The sequence below is a fragment of the Gopherus flavomarginatus genome, chromosome 10 (genome assembly GCF_025201925.1).
Source record: "Gopherus flavomarginatus isolate rGopFla2 chromosome 10, rGopFla2.mat.asm, whole genome shotgun sequence".
Taxonomy (NCBI): Eukaryota; Metazoa; Chordata; order Testudines; family Testudinidae; genus Gopherus; species Gopherus flavomarginatus.
Window position 1 is genome coordinate 70,077,030 of NC_066626.1, and position 18,257 is coordinate 70,095,286.

An 18,257-nucleotide genomic window follows, 5' to 3' on the forward strand; every position below is an offset into this window, starting at 1 on the left:
GTGGGCTTTGCAGGTCTAAAGTGAAAACTCGGATGTTAATCTGCTTATTTTCTTGTCATGACTCTAAGACACAAGGAGCAGACAATGCATTTCACCACTTTCAGGGCGAAATAATATCAGATCTCTCTCTCTCTCTCTCTGCAGTAGATTTCCCATGACAGCAACCCCAAATAATGGCCTCATCTCCCTTCCTCGAAGATAGCAATTAATTTAAATCCATGCACTCACTGATGGCAAAGTAGAGTGAGGAGTGCAGTGTTTCCGATGAGTTGTTTGCTGTAGCTAATTTTGTTGGCACTTGAATGTGATGGGTGTGTAAGAAATACATATACAGAGAGAATATGTCACTTTTCTGGCTACACAGTAAGGGCTCTGCATAACCATAAGACATGCTGCGTTTCCACAGGGAATTTTGCTACTCTAGTTAAAATAAAAATTAAATTGCTCTTTGTTTCAGTGTCACAAATGAGTCTTTCCGATCTGTTTTCCTAGGATTATCCTTCGCTGGCACTGCTTGGGGAGAAACTGGCTGAAAACAACATTCACCTCATTTTTGCTGTGACAAAAGCTCATTATATCCTTTACAAGGTAAGCACTGTTGAACCATCCAGCAGAGAGATGGTTTTTATGTGATCAAGAATCTATTGCGGGGGAAAGAGACGTTAGTGCCACTTGGAATAGTCTTCCTTCCGACATGAATAGAATGAAGCAGGCTGGTGTTGGGAGGAAAGGAGGAACAACTCTGAATTAAATATGTGTGAGCGAGAGACCATCTGATCCATGCTGTGCTGTAAAGCATGGAAATTCCTGCACAAGTTGAACTCACCCAGTTGTGTCTCTTCAGTTTTCCAGTTCGTTTACAAAGTCTTGTCATTTCAGTGAAAAGCACGTAAGCTTCTTACAGTAAATAGATAAACATTTATGATCATGGGAATACTTAAAATAGACTCTGGCCTGATCTTGATTTTAGGAAAGTTGCCAATGATACAGCATCTGAGAGAGCAGACACCTGTTCATCCGACTGCTATTACTTAATCCCATTACCTAGGAATGCACAGTGTTTCTGCCCAGCTGTATTTTTCCACCACTAAATCCAGAGCTTTGAAGCAGAAAATATTTTTTTTGAGGGATTTCAAATAGTATCTGGGCTAAAACACCTCTAGAGTTTCTATTCTCAGTCTCAACTATTTCTAGAAACACACACACACTGGGTGTGGGTCCCTGCCACCACTGCTGCCTTTTTTTTATTATTATTATTATTTTTAAAAGAAGGAAATCATGCTGTTCATCATAAAAAATAAAGTGGAGAAGGGAAATGGTTGCATGGAAGGTGCTCTCGTAAATGTTTGCATCCGAGTTTAAAAAAAAAAACTCTTAGCCCAGACACTCATCCCTTGCACTAAAGCAAATGTTGGTAATATCAAAATCATGCTAGTAACGCCTGGCGAGCTAAATGGCTTATTATCTCATTCTCCACACCCTTTTCAGTGCAAACTAGCATACCCACCAGAGCGATCTCTCTTGGAATCCAAGGCTTGCTTCCTGTACGGCAGGAATTCGTGCCAAGTTCTGCACTCATTTACACAAGTGCAAATCCACTGGATCTTGCTCCATCTAATGGGTGTGGATCTTGGTTGGTTGGGAGTGGGTTACTGATCATTATTTGGCCAGTTTCTTTGGCTATGGATTTCGATTAGCATTTTATGGACCCATAATGCTCCTATTTCCTTTGTCAAGTGCTCCAGATTAAAATTACACTGTATCATGTACTCTAATTAATAGAGTTTAGGCAAAACTGTGTTCTCCATCCCATGCAAGCAACAATTGACGTTAATGGCTGCACGGGTGGAACTGAGAGCACAATTTAACCCGTACTCTGTATTTCTGTGGGTGAATCTTTGTGTGTTTGTTTTTAAGAATTTTACAGCGCTAATTCCCGGAACGACAGTGGAGATTTTACATCAAGACTCCAACAACATTATCCAGCTGATAGTCAAGGCATACAATGTAAGTTTCTTTTACTTTAACATTTCAACTAATGTGTAGTAAAACCTGAGTTCAGTTGAACTTGCTTATTCCTCCCTTGTGGTCTCCACCCATAATTGGTTTCTTCTGAACCCTCTATCTGTAGGACCAGAACTATCACTGGAGCTGCTGCCTCCCCCCTTCAGGGATTGTGGTGTCTGGGTCAGACTCAGGATGAGGTTGTTTGTGCTGATTTCATGCCCTGTCTGTCTATCTTAGATACTTATACAGTGCCCCTTACTGTAGTATCTGATTCCTTTACAGTCTTGAATGTATTTATCCTCTTAACACCCTTGTGAGACAGGGAACTGCTCTTATCCCCATTTTACAGATGGAGAATTGAGGCACAGTGGGACTAAGGGCTTGTCTATCTGAACATGGTAAGCTGGGCTGTGACTACTCCGCACAAGCCTGCCATGCACCAACTCTCTGTGTTGACTCTGCTGGCGTGCATTAACACTTAGTTAATGTGCTTTGATCTAATTCTAGTGCTCTTTGAAAAAGGACTGATCAAAGCGCATTAATGAACTGTTAACATGTCAGCAGGGTCAACATGGACAGCCAGTGCACAGCAGGCTAAAGTCCCAGCCCAGCTTGTCATGAAATAAATACTCATGTAGACGAGCCCTAAGTAACTTGTCTAAAGTAACACAGGAAGCCTATAACAGAGCAGGAAATTGAATCTGGATCTCCTAAGTACCAAGCTACCACCCTAACTACTGGGCCATGTTTTCTCTCTTCCTGAATGTTGCTGTCTCTAAATCAGAGCACCCCAGTGGTGGTAAAGCCAGTGATATCTTAGCTAGTGTGTCTTTGTCAGGCAGCTCACTGTGGGCCTGATCCAGCTCTGTGACACTCAGAGGGCAAGGGACTCTCTGGTATCAGGTAGTGAGTTTCAGCTGGTCTGACCAATTCAGTGTGCCCCAACTCACTGTGTTTACAATTTGTATCTAAAAGATGTCATGTAACATGTCATTGGAAAACCAATATCTCCCTGATCATTAATATTCTTGTGTGATGTATATAGGTGGTGTGCAGGGCTTAAATTCTCAGAGAGTATTTCCCGGAGCCTCCCTGAAACTGGCTCACAGCCCCCCGGAGGTTTGAAAATTTTTACGAGAGCTCTGCTCCGGACAGGTCCAGCTGAATTTAAGCCTTGGTGGTGTGTATTAAGAGTTATGGCTATAAGCTGGAATGCTGACTAAACTGTGTTTAAGCCAGGCATGTCAAGGGGAGTTGATAAACAGATCTTCCCTAGACAAAGGAATGTGTATTTGCTTCTCTGACCAGCCCAGCTGTCAGGCAGAGAAAATGAAGGTCCATTTAGATATTAGATAAATAAAACTGTCAAGCTAATGAACCAGTTGAGGAGACAGCATGGCATCTACACCTTGGTCTGGGTTTTATTTTTCAAAGAATACATTGCAAAGTTTTATTGGTCTATAAAGAGGTGGGGGCCTGAACCTCAAGGGATGAGCAATTGAATCAACTGATTGTAGACAATATTGCTGTATTATAAAAGTATAACGAGTGAGGTGTTTTATGAATGCCTACAACACACTGGTGATTAACGTCATTGTGAATTGTATGTATTAACACTACATAAGTAATTACGAGGAGTCCTTGTGGCACCTTAGAGACTAACACATTTATTTGGGCATAAGCTTTTGTGGGCTAGAACCAACTTTATCGGATGCATGGAGTGGAAAATACAGTAGCAGGTATATATACATAGTACATGAAAAGATGGGCATTGCCTTACCAAGTTTGTGGGGAGTGTGTGTGTGTCAGTCTAATGACACAATTCAATTAACAGTAAAATACCAAGGGAGGAAAATATCACCTTTATAATGGTAATGAGGATGTCCCATTTCAAACAGCTGACAAGAAGGTATGAGTAACAGTAGGGGGAAATTAGTATGGGGAAATTAGTTTTTGTAATGACCCATCCACTCCCAGTCTTTATTCAGGCCTAATTTGATGGTGTCCAGTTTGCACATTAATTCCCGTTCTACAGTTTCACGTTGGAGTCAGTTTTAGAAGTTTTTTTGTTGAAGAATTGCCACTTTTAAGTCTGTTATTGAGTGACCAGGGAGATTGAAGTGTTCTCCTACTGGTTTTTGAATGTTATAATTCCTGATGTCAGATTTGTGTCCATTTATTCTTTTGCGTAGAGACTGTCCAGTTTGGCCAATGTACACAGCAGAGGGGCATTGCTGGCACATGATGACATATATCACATTGGTAGATGTGCAGGTGAACAAGCCCCTGATGGTGTGGCTGATGTGGTTAGGTCCTGTGATGGTGTCCCTTGAATAGATATGCAGACAGAGTTGGCACTGGGATTTGTTGCAGAGTTTGGTTCCCGGGTTAGTGTTTTTGTTGTGTGGTGTGTAGTTGCTAGTGAGTATTTGCTTCAGGTTGAGGGGCTGTCTGTAAGTGAGGACTGGCCTGTCTCCCAAGGTCTGTGAGAGTTGAAGGATCATCCTTCAGGATAGGTTGTAGATCCCAGTAATTATGGATACTCATGGATATTAGGTTTGTCAGTCTGTGCCCAAACAAAGGGGGAAATGGGTCTCTCCCAGACAGGGGTGAACATCACACCTGTCTCCTATGTAAATTAAGCTTCCTAGAATCAAAACCATGGAAGCCCCATGTGTGTACAGGGGGATGGGAAACCCACAGGAAGGGAAAAACAACATGAGGTCATCCTGCCTCTTGAAACAAGGTCACTGAACTCTGGAAGATATAAGGAGAGACAGAAGGCCATTTTGACATTTATCACTAGACAGACACAAGGGAACAGAGCTCTTGCAAGCTGAGAAAGATAAGTCCTTCAACCAAGAGGGGGTTGACATCTTCGGGAACTGAATATAGGTGAGAAACCTGCTTAGGCAAAGTTCTTTCAAGTAGGAAGACCAGGGAAGCCAGCATCTTGCACTTCTGTTCTAACTGGGGGAAAGTCAGCCATGGCTAGGAAGAAGGAAGATTAGTAAGATTTCCCTCAATCCTTTCTCCTTCTCTGGTGCTTCCCTGTTTATTTTCCGTATCAAACTTTCTTCGTGGATTCCCACAACTGGATTCCCTCCACCTCCTGCTCTGCTTTTCCTACTCTCAGTCTGGCGTCTGACAATCCAGCTGTGTTCTTTCTGCCTTGCACATCACCACCGGCCATCACATCTGTCTATTGCCTTGATGAAGCATGAGGTGTAATAGAATTTGGCTGGCTCTTCTATAACCGTAGCAGCTATGTAGTGTTGCTGATTTAAAAAACAACATGCCTTTGTCAGTAAACTGAACCGATACATGCTTGGAAAAATCGACAGTGTTGGGTTCTAGCTTTGTTTATGCTGCATGAACATCAATAGGAATTATACACATGATAGAATGTGACCCAATGATAGCAGCAACAAGGCGCTATTTTTAGAGTCACTTTTCTAAACATCATGGTAAAGTCGAGCTGTATTTCAAACATGCTTCTACTGTTAGCCCCTGATGGTTTTCACTTGGCAATCTCTTAGAAACCTTTGAATACAACAGCTATCCTTGAATCTTCTTTTTGTACGTGATAGTCTCATTTTTAGAGAAATGTCCTGTTCTTTGATTTTCCCCTTTGCTATATGGATAGTTGTATTTTGACGTGACAGATCATTTCATCAGATTTCTGAATACTCCCTTTAGGTTACTTCAAGGTTCTCTCTTCTCCCTGAGAAGCAACACAACAATTTTAGCCTTTGCCTGTAATATATATTTTTTAGTAAGTACTTTCTCTCTGTCAATGTCAAAGTGGGATAAGCATCATTAGAAATGCCTGTTCTAAGATGATTATCCCCATAGACAGTGGGGGCAGGAACTGAAGCATAGAGAGATAAAGTGATGTTCCCAAGTGTACACAGCAGCTGGGTTGGTGGCAGGGTGGGAAAGAGAACCCAAGTCTTTTGCCCTGTTGGCTGGACCATATCACCACCTGTTAAAACAGGAATCAGCCTGGCTTCTTTTTGTTGCAGTCTCTCCTGTGTGATGAAGACCTTCCTTTGAAAAAGTTCTCAGTTATATCCCATGAGGTTTCCCCAGTACAACGATACATAGTAAAAAGGGGGATGGATGAAGGATATCATAGAATCCTAGAAATAAGAGAAAAGACCCCCTAAGCTATCGTGTGAGCAGCGTGGGGTTGTTCTCTCCAGTCTGCACTTCAGTGCTCTGTTCAGTGTGGTTTCAAATGAGTACACTATTGAAAGTTCCCACCAGTCCTTACGGGTATGTCTCCACTGCAAATAAAAGGTGTGTTCTTAACTCATTTTATCTAACCCACATTAGCTCACTCAGGTTAAAACAGCTGTGCAGACAAGGCCAGTCTGCATTTAACATGGGGTTAGTAGCTTGAGTTCAACGCCACGCTCCTGTATAGGCTTTAACTGGAACTGCTAACCCGGGTTAAAAACAGACTTGCCATATCTTCACTGGTCTTTTAACCCAAGTTAGCTAATCTAAGAACAAACTTTTTCCCCCCTCAGTGTGTAGACATATCCTCAGAGATGATCAGATCAGAGTCTAATAGCTATGGGGGCACCGTAGAGCGTATGCTTTTCCTGGCTTTTTGGGTACGTGAGATAGCACCAAGTGGTTAAATGATAGTTAGTAAAGGATGGTGGCTGGAGTATTCCAAGTGCTGATAGAAAAATGCCAAGACAGCTTTTCTCCAGCTCATTAAATAGACAGTCTTGATCAAGTGATAACTCAGTGTATTTACATTACTGATAGTTAGTCTCCCTTCTAGGACACAGCTGGCTGCTGAAATTTGCCCAGACCAGGAAGAGATAGCACATTATTCTGACAGGTCAATGTTAATTTTGTGAGATTAGTGTTAGGGGGAGTGGGTTGGCAGATGTATGTGGAGTGTGTTTGAGCTTTACAGAAACCTACTGTGTTCAGACTCCAAGTAATAGAACCTCTGCAGGGGCTATAATGTGAACCCATGAACCTGACAGCACAATCCAGACTCCAGACAGGAAATAGTTTCCTGTATTACAACATAGATATGGGAAGTTAGGGTTTTTTGTCTTGGGTTGTTTAGATTTGCATGGTCTAAACCTGTTTTTTTCCCTGATGCTTTCCAAAAGTATTAGCCTTTTGCTGGCATTGCCTTTCAGTGTGAACGCTGGATTCATTAACAGACTGACTGGATGTGGTGTTAAGCCAGACTGGGTTGGAGAACCTACCAGAGCATTAGGAGAGCTGATCAAAAAAAATGTATGCACCAAAATATTCCTCCTTGACAACATTTTTTGATTTAGATTTTTTCTGATCAGAAACAAACAAGAAACTTGGTTTCAGATTAGTATTTCAAAATGAAATGAATAGTTTGGTTTCAGTTTGACTTAAAAGGGGGAGAAAGGGCAGGAAGAAGAGTATATAAGAGAGGGATGAGGAACCTTCCCCCAACCCCTCAAATCTGAAAATGGAAAAGAAATGCAGTTCTTCAGTCTGAAATGTTCTGAAATGAAACAAAATGAAAATTTTCTTTTTAGTTCTCAACAAAAATTCTCATAGAAAACCTGACATCTTTCAAGAGAAAAATTTCAAAGCTTGTCTGTTTCCCCTCCCCGCCCCCTGAGAAATATTTTCTCTGGAAAACTGTTGGTTTTCTGACCAGCATTGTTAATCAGTGAGCTAATACAGTACAATTGCTGGCATGATAATTCTGACTTGGTAAGTTTTCCACACCCTTTCTGTAGATGTAAATGACGTCTCAGGGTGCAAGAGAGTGAAGAATCAGGCCCTTTATTTTCATAACAGTAATTTTATACAGGAGAGTTATGGGTGTTCAGGCAGATGCTGACCTTCTCCTCAGAGGTAAATAACAGGACTCATTCATACTCTAGAGCAGTTTTTCTTCCTGGCACAGAAATATCTGTTTTAAGATCTAGTTATACATTGCTGCATTCCAGTCACATTGTGCACAAACAATCCTCAGGTATATTAGTCTGTGATTTGAATATGCAGCATTATGGACACATGCACAGTACTGCCCTGGATCCACCATAAAACCTCCAACTGATGTCTTTGGGATACGAGCTATGTTTTACTAGTCCTTCACTTTCCAGTGGAGAAAATAGCTTTTGTGACTGTTTGACGGTGACTAGCCTTTCTGTGAAGGAGTGGGTGCATGTGTGTGAATGGATAGCTGCCCACAAATCTATCTGTGCTGGTCAAAAGCACACTGAGCTGATATAATGTTACATAAACATATGTCTGCACGCGTGATTTTTTTTTTAAATGATATATATAGATGCCCAGCCACACTGAGCACAGTATAAGCACCTCAATAGACTAAGAAGAATCATAGGCACAAGAAAGATGCCTGCTGATTTTAGTAATCTGATGCGTTTCTTTTCTGTTTGATTTCTAGAGTATTCGGTCTAAAGTAGAACTAACCGTTTGGGACAATCCTGAGGATGTCAGCTTGACCTTCACAGCTACGTGCCAAGATGGTTTGTTGTATCCTGGACTCAGGAAGTGTGAAGAGCTCCAAATCGGAGACACGGTAAGTTTGATTTTTGCATCTCCATTAGATGGGTTGTTGTGATACTCTGTGATCTTGTGGGAGTCACTTCACTCTTCTTTGCCTAATGTTGCCCTCTGTTAAGTGGATAATAATACTTGCCTTCCTCCCTTGGGCAACATATTAAGGTCCAGTTAATTCTGAAATCCTCTGACGGTACCACAAAAGTGCTAAGAGATGGTGGCTTTGTGAGAAGTAAATCAGTTCAAGGTCAGCTCTAACCTTGGAATGAGGGAAAACAGGCATCTTGATTTCAATCACATGCATGGAGTTTTCTTGAGCATTTTATGGACTGTGAAAGGCAGGATTAGATTCTGATCCCAGGCATCTATGTCATCTTCTTACCTCTTATTTCCTCAAATCTCTTTATCTCTTAGGTATTACAAATTTTATTGCGATCATGTCTGAGATCCTTAGTCTTCTGTCTCTCCCAAAATGCACTCACCTACCAGTATTCCATTTCAATGACCTTCTGCAGTATTTCAAAAAGTGAGAAGCATACAAAAAGTGGATGGCACTATTATGTCATTTGGTGAATCTGAGATACAACTCAAGACAACACTGTAGGGTAGAAACACAGCTTGCCCTAAATGCTAACATTGTCCCATTTTGGAATCTGTTGTGCACTAATTAATAAATAGGAAAGCTTAGCTGTGTTTGTCTTAAAGTTGCATGTTTGTAAGATAAATGGGTTGATCAACTATGTCAAGTCTGTTTTCAGGACAGTTAGGGAAATGTTGCAACATGATAAATTACTAGAAAAGACAAAGGATGAAACTTTTGGGCCAAAATCAGGATAAGATCAGGAAGATGGCTTTGTTTTCAGCTTTCAGTTCTCCTAGGAGGATTTAGAGGTTGGGTCTTTGGTCTTTTTCTTTCCTATTGGCAATTCCCTGGGTGGACAGTAAGGCCTGCAGCATGGCATCTCCTGAGGAAATGATTGTCCTCTGGTAGCGAGAGATTGTTCTTGGATTCTTTCCAAGAATGACTTGACAGAACAAGGAGCAGTGGTCTCAAGTTGCAATGGGGGAGGTCTAGGTTGGATATTAGGAAACACTGTTTCACTAGGAGGTTGGTGAAGCACTGGAATGGGTTACCTAGGGAGGTGGTGGAATCTCCTTCCTTAGAGGTTAAGGTCTGGCTTGACCAAGCCCTGGCTGGGATGATTTAGTTGGGGTTGGTCCTCCTTTGAGCAGGGAGTTGGACTAGATGACCTCCTGAGGTCTCTTCCAACCCTAATCTTCTGTGATTCTATGATACTGTTTGGACATGATAGACTCAGTATTATGCTACACAAATTTCAAGGGAAAAACAGCCCTTAAGACGTGTTGTCTTGGACTTGCTACTCTATATTAGTCTATTTCTATCTTGCATGCAAAACAGAAGGCTGAACTTCAGACAGCCAGATTGTCAGTGGGTATAAATCATCATGAAGCCACTGAAGGCAATGGAGCCAGGCCAGCTTACACCAGCAGAGAATCTTGCTCTCAGTGATACGTTTGTTGTACTGATGCATGGAGTAGCTGAATGCCATTACTCTATTTTCCTTATTTTAGAAGAATTACAGATTTTTCCTGAGGTTAAGAGTAAATCAGTGCTTGGAATGTTAAAATGCTTTGAAACAGGAATGATGTTTAAACATGTTAAAAAAAAATAAGAATCTTGGGGACTTGGACTGTTAATGAAAAGGATGGTTTCAGCATTTCTAGCTGATTTACCTGTTTTTTAAATCAATGGGCAAAATTCATCTCTGATTCAACTCCACCAATATCAGCTGAGTTACACTGGGATGGGTTTAGCCCATTGTGACTAAAATCTGTGTAGTCAAACTCAGACTGTGGCTGGCATTTCTGTTGTAAGAATGGGGTAGTGAGGGAGGAGGAGGTACAGAGAATATTTCCTCTTTAATTTGAAGCTGCATATGAGACCCAACACTGTCAAAATATAGCAAAGGAGAGAAACAAGTTGTTCCATTTGTTGGAGTTGTTTTTTTGTTTTGCCAGTTATTTTTGTGAGAAGGTCACATGCCATCTTTGTACCAATCTCCAGCCATTCCCTTTTGTGTTAGCCAGCTAAAGAAGTTGGCATGGAGCTGCTGCCACCCAGCCCATGACAGTTGGCACATTATTGAGTCTGGGAAAGGCAAAAGAGGACCCCGGGAAAGACCTCAGGCATTTTAAGCATCTTGAGACATGGGCCTTTTCAAACCCAGTGGCTTTCTGGGGAAATGAAAAACTGATCAGTAGTCTTGTCTTCCTGGGTAGGATCATGGTAGTAAGAGATGAGATAATCAGATAACCTAATTAATCCTAAACTAAGGATAGCGCTGACAGTGTATCATCTGATACTACTCTTGATAACGCTCACTGTGGTTTGGCACATACATTAAGGTCTCTTCAGCTGCCATCTCATCCCCAGAGTACCCTGCAGAAAGCATTTTGCATTATGGGTTATGACTTGTTGGATAAGTGCAGGAAGGTAAAAGGAAAGTAATAACACTCAACTTGCTGAGACTTAGTGAGTGACAGAGTTCCAAACATTTGGGGACGCAGCTTTCAGTGGTGTGTGGGATTCCTTTCTTTGCCATTTTCTGGCACCTGCTTTTAGAGCAGCATGTTAGAATGGTAACACCAGGCTTCTGTGCAAGGATGTACATTTGGGTCTGAAGGGGACATGCTTCACAACAAAGTACAGTTGGGAGGCAGGACGGGGTCTTCTGAATCATCAAGTTTTCCTCTGTTCATCCCTCCACCTCCTGATACCCTCCAGCTACACACTGTGGCCTTCTGTCTTCCCACTGCTCCTGTTTCACTGTTTCTTTTATCTCCTGTTGCCCCTTGCCACAGAACTCTCTCCTTGTCTGCATCCAACAACCGCCCTCTGTTATCTCCTTGAAACCCTCCATAAAGCCCACTCCTTCAAGCAATCCTTCCTCCTCCTCCTCAATAGTCTTCATACCCTCCCTTTCTTGAATAGTTGCCCTGTGTCTTGTTTTGGATTTATCCTGTAAACTCTTAAAGGCAGGAAAACCCTCTGAGGCATACATTTGTATATGTTTGCAGTGTGCCCGGGCCTGTTTTCTGGTGCCACCACTAAGGTTGCTCTGTCTTGGCACAAGGGTTGGCAATCTTAATGCAATGCACTGGCTAATTCCTGTAAGCAGTCTAGTGGTTTATAAGTAGTGAATAACTGTCCATTTCCATCTGAGTGTGACTCTTTGGGGAGATGGTCAGGGTTGCTCCATGTATCAGCCATAGGTTGTGGACATGGTCTCTCTTCCCTGTGGATTGAGTGCACAGCCTCTCTGCAGAGATGCTAGCCCTTGCTGGCCCAGGAAGTGAGAGAGAAACTAGGAGAAAGCATCATAATTTTGGGGATAGGTTACAAAAGGGCAGGCAGCACAGCATGAGCATTTCCTACCCTGGACAGAGAGTCAGGCAGATTAGTAATGAGAAGCCCCCCTGACGTGAACAGAGCACTAATGGGTCTGCTGTAAGGCACAATTCTGTGCTGGCAGTGGGAGGATTGGATATAAGCTGGTAGGTCTCTGCCACCTTTAATTTTCATGCTTCTCTGCTTTCTCTCAATGACCCATTAGTGCTGTAAAGTTTGCCTCGCTGCAGAAAACTTGAAAGGGAACAACGGTCTTTGTAGCAGTAGAATTTCCCTCAATTCATGTTTGGGGCTACATCCTGCTCCAGTTAAAGTCAATGGTAAAATTCCCATTGACTTCAAAGGCAGCAGGATCTGGCTCTTAAAGCTGTAGGGAAACTTTCTTAAAAGAGGATAATGCTGGTATTGGGGTCCTAATCTGCTGTGGTTTAATCCTAGAAGCACTGGTGTCAATCCATGTAATCCTGCTGGCTTTTCACTGATCCCTTTAGCTCAGTCTCTCTGATCTGATTTCCTCTGTAATTTAGCATTTTTTCTATTCTCTGTAATCATTACAGGTCTTGGAAATCAGTCTCCCACCCCCGATCCCGTTTTTCCAAAGAAGGGACAGTATTGTTGCTGTTTCCTTTAGGTGGAACTGGGTGCTGAAATTCCATTTTGCATGATGCCGTTTGGCAAATAAGAACAGCACAGAGCAGATGTATTCCAATTGCAGCGAGAACTCAAGGTGACTCTTTAAAGGAGAAGAATCTTTTTTCCCCTCTGTTTTTGTTTTGTGTCTTCAAAATAAACCCAAGTGCCTGTAGTAGATAAGAGAAGGGTTTATTCAGAGGCCTGGAATGAAAATACTTTGTACTAAAATAATGCCTTCCATGCAAAGATCTCAAAGTATTTTTTCCTCACCTGCTTGCATCCATCTGGACTGCGAGATGTGAACCAGCACTCTGTGTTTGTTAGTAACAATAGCAGCTTCCTGCAGCCTATAAAAGGGCATGACTTCTTCAATCTTCATAGTCCAAGACATTGGCTGTAAGGTTTTCTTGGTTCTCAAGGAGAAAATCCCTTGCATTGACTGCAGCACCACAGAATGAATCAGGATGATGAGATGCTACAATATAATTAGAGAGAGAGAGAAACAAATTATAATAGAAGTATCCATCTAAATACCAATAACATTGTGGAGACTTTGATAAAATGTAGGACCGATTTCTCAAACGTCAGGAGTTTGGGCCACATGATGCTTGCTAAATTTGCATATACAGTTATCATGATTCCATGTGCAAATCAGGAATTTGTGTTCACAGCTGACCTGTTATATCCAATTTCCATATGCAGTTGTGGACATTATAAATACAAATTAATTATGAAGCTGTGCAATTTTGACTCCAACCCTGGATTCCTGAATATTTGTTAACCTTTGCCAGATCGTTACATTGATTCTTTAAATAGAATAGAATGCCTGCTCCTGTTAAAACTCTTTTCCACTTTGCAGAAACCAGAGTGAGCAATAATGAAGAAAATTACCTCTAACTGCTGGTGACTCTAATATTATTGCAAATTTTCTCTCTTATACTTGTGGCTTCTTTTAGAATGAGCTGTCCACAAAAAATAAATATTTTGGTTAGTGAGTGACATTTCTTGTATCTAAATGCAGGATAACAAGTGAAGTTAGAGCTGGCTCCAGTTCAGATTTAAAATGCTTTGTGACAAACAGTAATGCAAACAAGATATTTAAACCGCATGTTGCTTCCCAGGAACACCAATATACCTATCAGGAGATTGAAACACTCTGTAGTTAGGCTTCAGCGTATTTTTTTCGGCAATGCAATACATGCTAATGTGGTATAGCTATTTGTCCCCCAAACACGTGGAGACTTTTAAAAATAAAAATAGACATTAAGGTGGGGATCTATATTGTGCAGCTTGCGAAGATTAAATTTGTTTTATCCCTGTGCTCCTTTCACCTGGATCATATGATATGTTTAACCTCCCTCCTCAAGCTAGAATGATGTTTATGGTGTTTCAGGATGCAAGAACCCAGAGGACTTTGGCAATATCACAATTCTCAGCTCCAGGTGTTCTCACTAAACTCTTTAAAACTTAAACCTGCAATACTGTTTCAAAGGCATAAAAACAAACATCTTTTCCACCTCCACTGGAATGAAACCCAGTGTGCAGATCTTCCTGACAAAGGAATTATGTACAAACTGCACCTTCTTGCTCAACCAGTCTGGCCCCCGTGTGAATTCAGAACCGCTTACTTCAGGACAAAAATAGGTTTGTGGCCCTATTAGCTGGGTTTACCCTGCAATACCATGAGAGAGTGAGAACTTGAGTCTGTTCTGGCTCATGCTCCAGCAAAAGAATTGTTAACTAGGATACCATTGCAGGGCCAGATTCCACCGTGTGCTACACCTGCGAGGTCACAGTGAAGGCAGTGGGATTGAATAGGTGTAGGAGAAGGCAGCATTTGGCCTGTGGTATCTTTATTACTGGTGATGATGAAGAACATGAGAACATAGGACTGGAAGAGACCTCCTGGGTCACTGAGTTCAGTCCCCTGCTGTGGAAGGCAATCCTGTCATATAATCCCATTCATACATTTATAAAGATCCATCTTAAAACCGGTTAGATGAACAAGCTAGAAAGATCCCAAGTGGTCTTTCAGATCCTATATCAGGGGTCGGCAACCGTTCAGAAGTGGTGTACCGAGTCTTCATTTATTCACTCTAATTTAAGGTTTTGCGTGCCAGTCATACATTTTAATGTTTTTAGAAAGTCTCTTTCTATAAGTCTATAATATATAACTAAACTATTGTTGAATGTAAAGTAAATAAGGTTTTTAAATTGTTTAAGAAGCTTCATTTAAAATTAAATTAAAATGCAGGACCCTCCCCCCAGACTGGTGGCCAGAACCTGGGCAGTGTGAGTGCCACTGAAAATCAGCTCACGAGCTGCCTTTGGCACGTGTGAGTTAGGTTGCCTGTCGCTGTCCTATATTATGTCTCAGGGCTGGAAATTAGAAAAATAAAACAAACCCTCTTTTGAGCACATTGGACCCAGAATCACACAGACAATAAACAGGACCATTGAAAACCAGGTTTTACTCTCTGTCTTCAGATAGAATCATAGAACTGTAGGACTGGAAGGGACCTTGAGAGGTCATCTAGTTCAGTCCCCTGCACTCGCGGCAGGACTTAGTATGATCATATCTAGACCATCTCTGACAGGCATTTGTCTAACCTGCTCTAATTGCCTGACAGAGATTCCACAACCTCCCCTAGGCAATTTATTTTTCCTAATGTCCACCTTAAACTGCCCTTGCTGCAAGTTAAGCCCATTGCTTCTTGTCCTATGCTCAGAGGTTAAGGAGAACAATTTTTCTGCCTCCCCCTTGTAACAACTTTTATGTTCTTGAAAACTGTTATCATGTCCCTTCTCAGTCTTCTCTTCTCCAGAGTAAACAAACCCAATTTTTTCAATCTTCCCTCATAGGTCATGTTTTCTAGACCTTTAATCATTTTTGTTGCTCTTCTCTGGACTTTCTCCAATTTGTCCACATCTTTCCTGAAATGTGGTGCCCAGAGCTGGACACAATACTCCAACTGAGGAGTAATTAGCACGGAGTAGAACGGAAGAATTACTTCTCATGTCTTGCTTACAACAATTCTGCTAATACATTCCAGAGTGATGTTTGCTTTTTTTGCAGCAGTGTTACACTGTTGACCCATATTTAGCTTGTGATCCACTATGATCCCCAGATCCCTTTACATAGTACTCCTTCCTAGGCAGTCATTTCCCATGTTGTATGTGTACAACTGATTGTTCCTTCCTAAATACAGTACTTTGCATTTGTCTTTATTGAATTTCATCTTATTTACTTCAGACCATTTCTCCAGTTTGTCCAGATCATTTTGAATTTTAATTCTATTCCCCAAAGTACTTGCAACCCATCCCAGCTTGGTATTGTCCATAAACTTTATAAGTGTACTCTCTCTGTATGCCATTATCTAAATCATTGACGAAAATATTGAACAGAATTGGATCCAGAACTGATTGCTGCAGGACCCCCATCTCATATGTCCTTCCAGCTTGACTGTAAACCATTGATAACTACTCTCTGGGAATGGTTTTCCAACCAGTTATGCACCCACCTTATAGTAGCTCCATCTAGGTTGTATTTCCCAAATTTGTTTATGAGATCATGTGAGACCATATCAAAAGCCTTACTAAAGTCAAGATATACCACCTCAACCACTTCCCCCCATTCAAAAAGGCTTGTTACCCTGTCAAAGAAAGCTGTTAGTATTAGGTTGGTTTGACACAATTTGTTCTTGACAAATCCATGCTGACTGTTACTCATCATCTTCTTATCTTCTAGGTGTTTGCAAATTGATTGCTTAATTATTTGCACCATTATCTTTCATGGTACTAAAGTTAAGCTGACTGGTCTGTAATTTCCCAGGTTGTCCTTATTTCAAGTAGAATCTTGCTTTTAAGTTCTGAAAAGTTTTTTGAATTCTAGAACCCATGAAATTCTTAGTCTCTTTATCTGTTAATTATTTGTATTACAGTATCATCTAGAGGCCTCAATTAACATCAGGGCCCCTCTGCACTAGGCAGTGTACATACACATGGGAAAAGACAGTCCCTGCCTTGAGAAGTGTACAGTCTAAATAGACAAGAGCATGAAAGAGTTGGAAAGGGAAACAATGGAGAGGTGATTTGCCCAAGGTTGCACAGCAGAGGTGGGACCCCAGGTCTCAAGTATTTCAAGCCACTACCCCTCCCACTGGACCTTGCTGCCGTTTGATGTTTCAGAAGCTACAATTTAAGTTCCTCATTCATTCATTTTATTTATTTATTTATTTTTAATGTCTCAATATTCCTCTTTAGGTTTCCTTTGAGGTGTCTGTCGAAGCTCGGAGCTGCCCTGCTGAGAACACCTCACACAGTTTCACCATAAAGCCAGCTGGGTTCCGGGACACTCTGGAGGTGGAGGTTGCTTACAGCTGCACTTGTGGATGTATGAAGCAGATGGAATGGAATAGCAGCAAGTGCAGTGGGAATGGGACTTACACATGTGGATTATGTGAATGTGACTCAGGCTATTTGGGATCCAAGTGTGAATGTGAAGAGGGAGAGAGCGGGAACATGTATCAAAACATGTGCCGGGAGGCTGAAGGCAAACCTGTCTGCAGTGGTAGGGGGGAATGCAGCTGTAACCAGTGCATCTGCTACAAGAGTGAGTTTGGAAGGATCTATGGGTTGTTCTGTGAGTGCAATGACTTCTCCTGTGCCAGATACAAGGGTGTCCTCTGTTCAGGTGAGTGTGCATCCCTCTCTGCACTTCTTCTCATTCAAAAGCTGTTACCATCTACTGAATCTCCTGTGATTGCTTGGCTGAGAAATGATTTTAGATCACCCCAGCATGCTTCGTAGGCTAGTACTTGCAAATTGCCATGTATTCTTTCCATGTTGGGATTTGTGCTCTTCCTTCTACAGAAGATTGGCAATTTCCCAGGAAAAACTAGTTTACGACAAGATGCAGGTAAATACCAGCTTAAACCCAGTTTAAACTGAAAAAAATAATTGCATCAGTGTTCAGCAAGCATAGAATGAAACTTTTCAAACTTTGGATATATTCATTCAGAACTGAGGCATTAACTCCGTCTGTCAGCTACCTCAAAATTGGTCTCTTGCTACAGAATGCTGCATGGCCAAATGGCCCTGGACTGATAGTCTGAAACCCTGCATGGCTCTTATTGTTTAATGCTTCAAGCCTACAACTCTGTATTATTGGCCATTTCATGTCGTCGAATGTTTTTGACTTTCACTTAATATAATTATGAAAACCGAGATATGAGTCATGACGTGTATAACTTCTTTGAGAAAATACCAAACCAAAATGTATACAGACATTCAGATGGTCAGTATTATAATTACATATATTAGTATTCTACTTTCTGCAGTTTTACTTTTTTGTTTGGACTGCCCTAAATTAATCTCTGAATCTACTGTCGTATGTAACCACAGTTTGAATATGTAACTAAAACTAAGTGTAAGGAAAACAGTTTTTAAAATAGAAGATGTCTTAAACTGGGACTAAGTACCGTAGTCTTTCCGGGGGTAGTATAAACCATTGTTTTAACTGGTAGAAATGACCTCTGGTAAATATCATGCCATCTCTGCTTCTAGGTTTGTTTAAAAAATGAGATCTAGAAAGAAATTCTCACTGTCATATTGAATAGAATGTGTGTTGTCTATAAGAACT

The 18,257-nt window shown here is 41.4% G+C and overlaps 1 protein-coding gene across 2 annotated transcripts in view; it reads left to right on the plus strand.

The window, feature by feature from the left end:
* Window positions 1-18,257, plus strand: part of ITGB5 (integrin subunit beta 5) — a 111,205-nt gene that overhangs the window by 53,294 nt on the left and 39,654 nt on the right. For both annotated transcript variants that reach the window (XM_050917025.1, XM_050917024.1), the window contains exons 7-10: window positions 493-588; window positions 1,918-2,007; window positions 8,438-8,572; window positions 16,880-17,309. In XM_050917025.1, coding sequence (XP_050772982.1) covers window positions 493-588; window positions 1,918-2,007; window positions 8,438-8,572; window positions 16,880-17,309 — 751 coding nt within the window. The remainder of the gene's footprint in view (window positions 1-492; window positions 589-1,917; window positions 2,008-8,437; window positions 8,573-16,879; window positions 17,310-18,257) is intronic.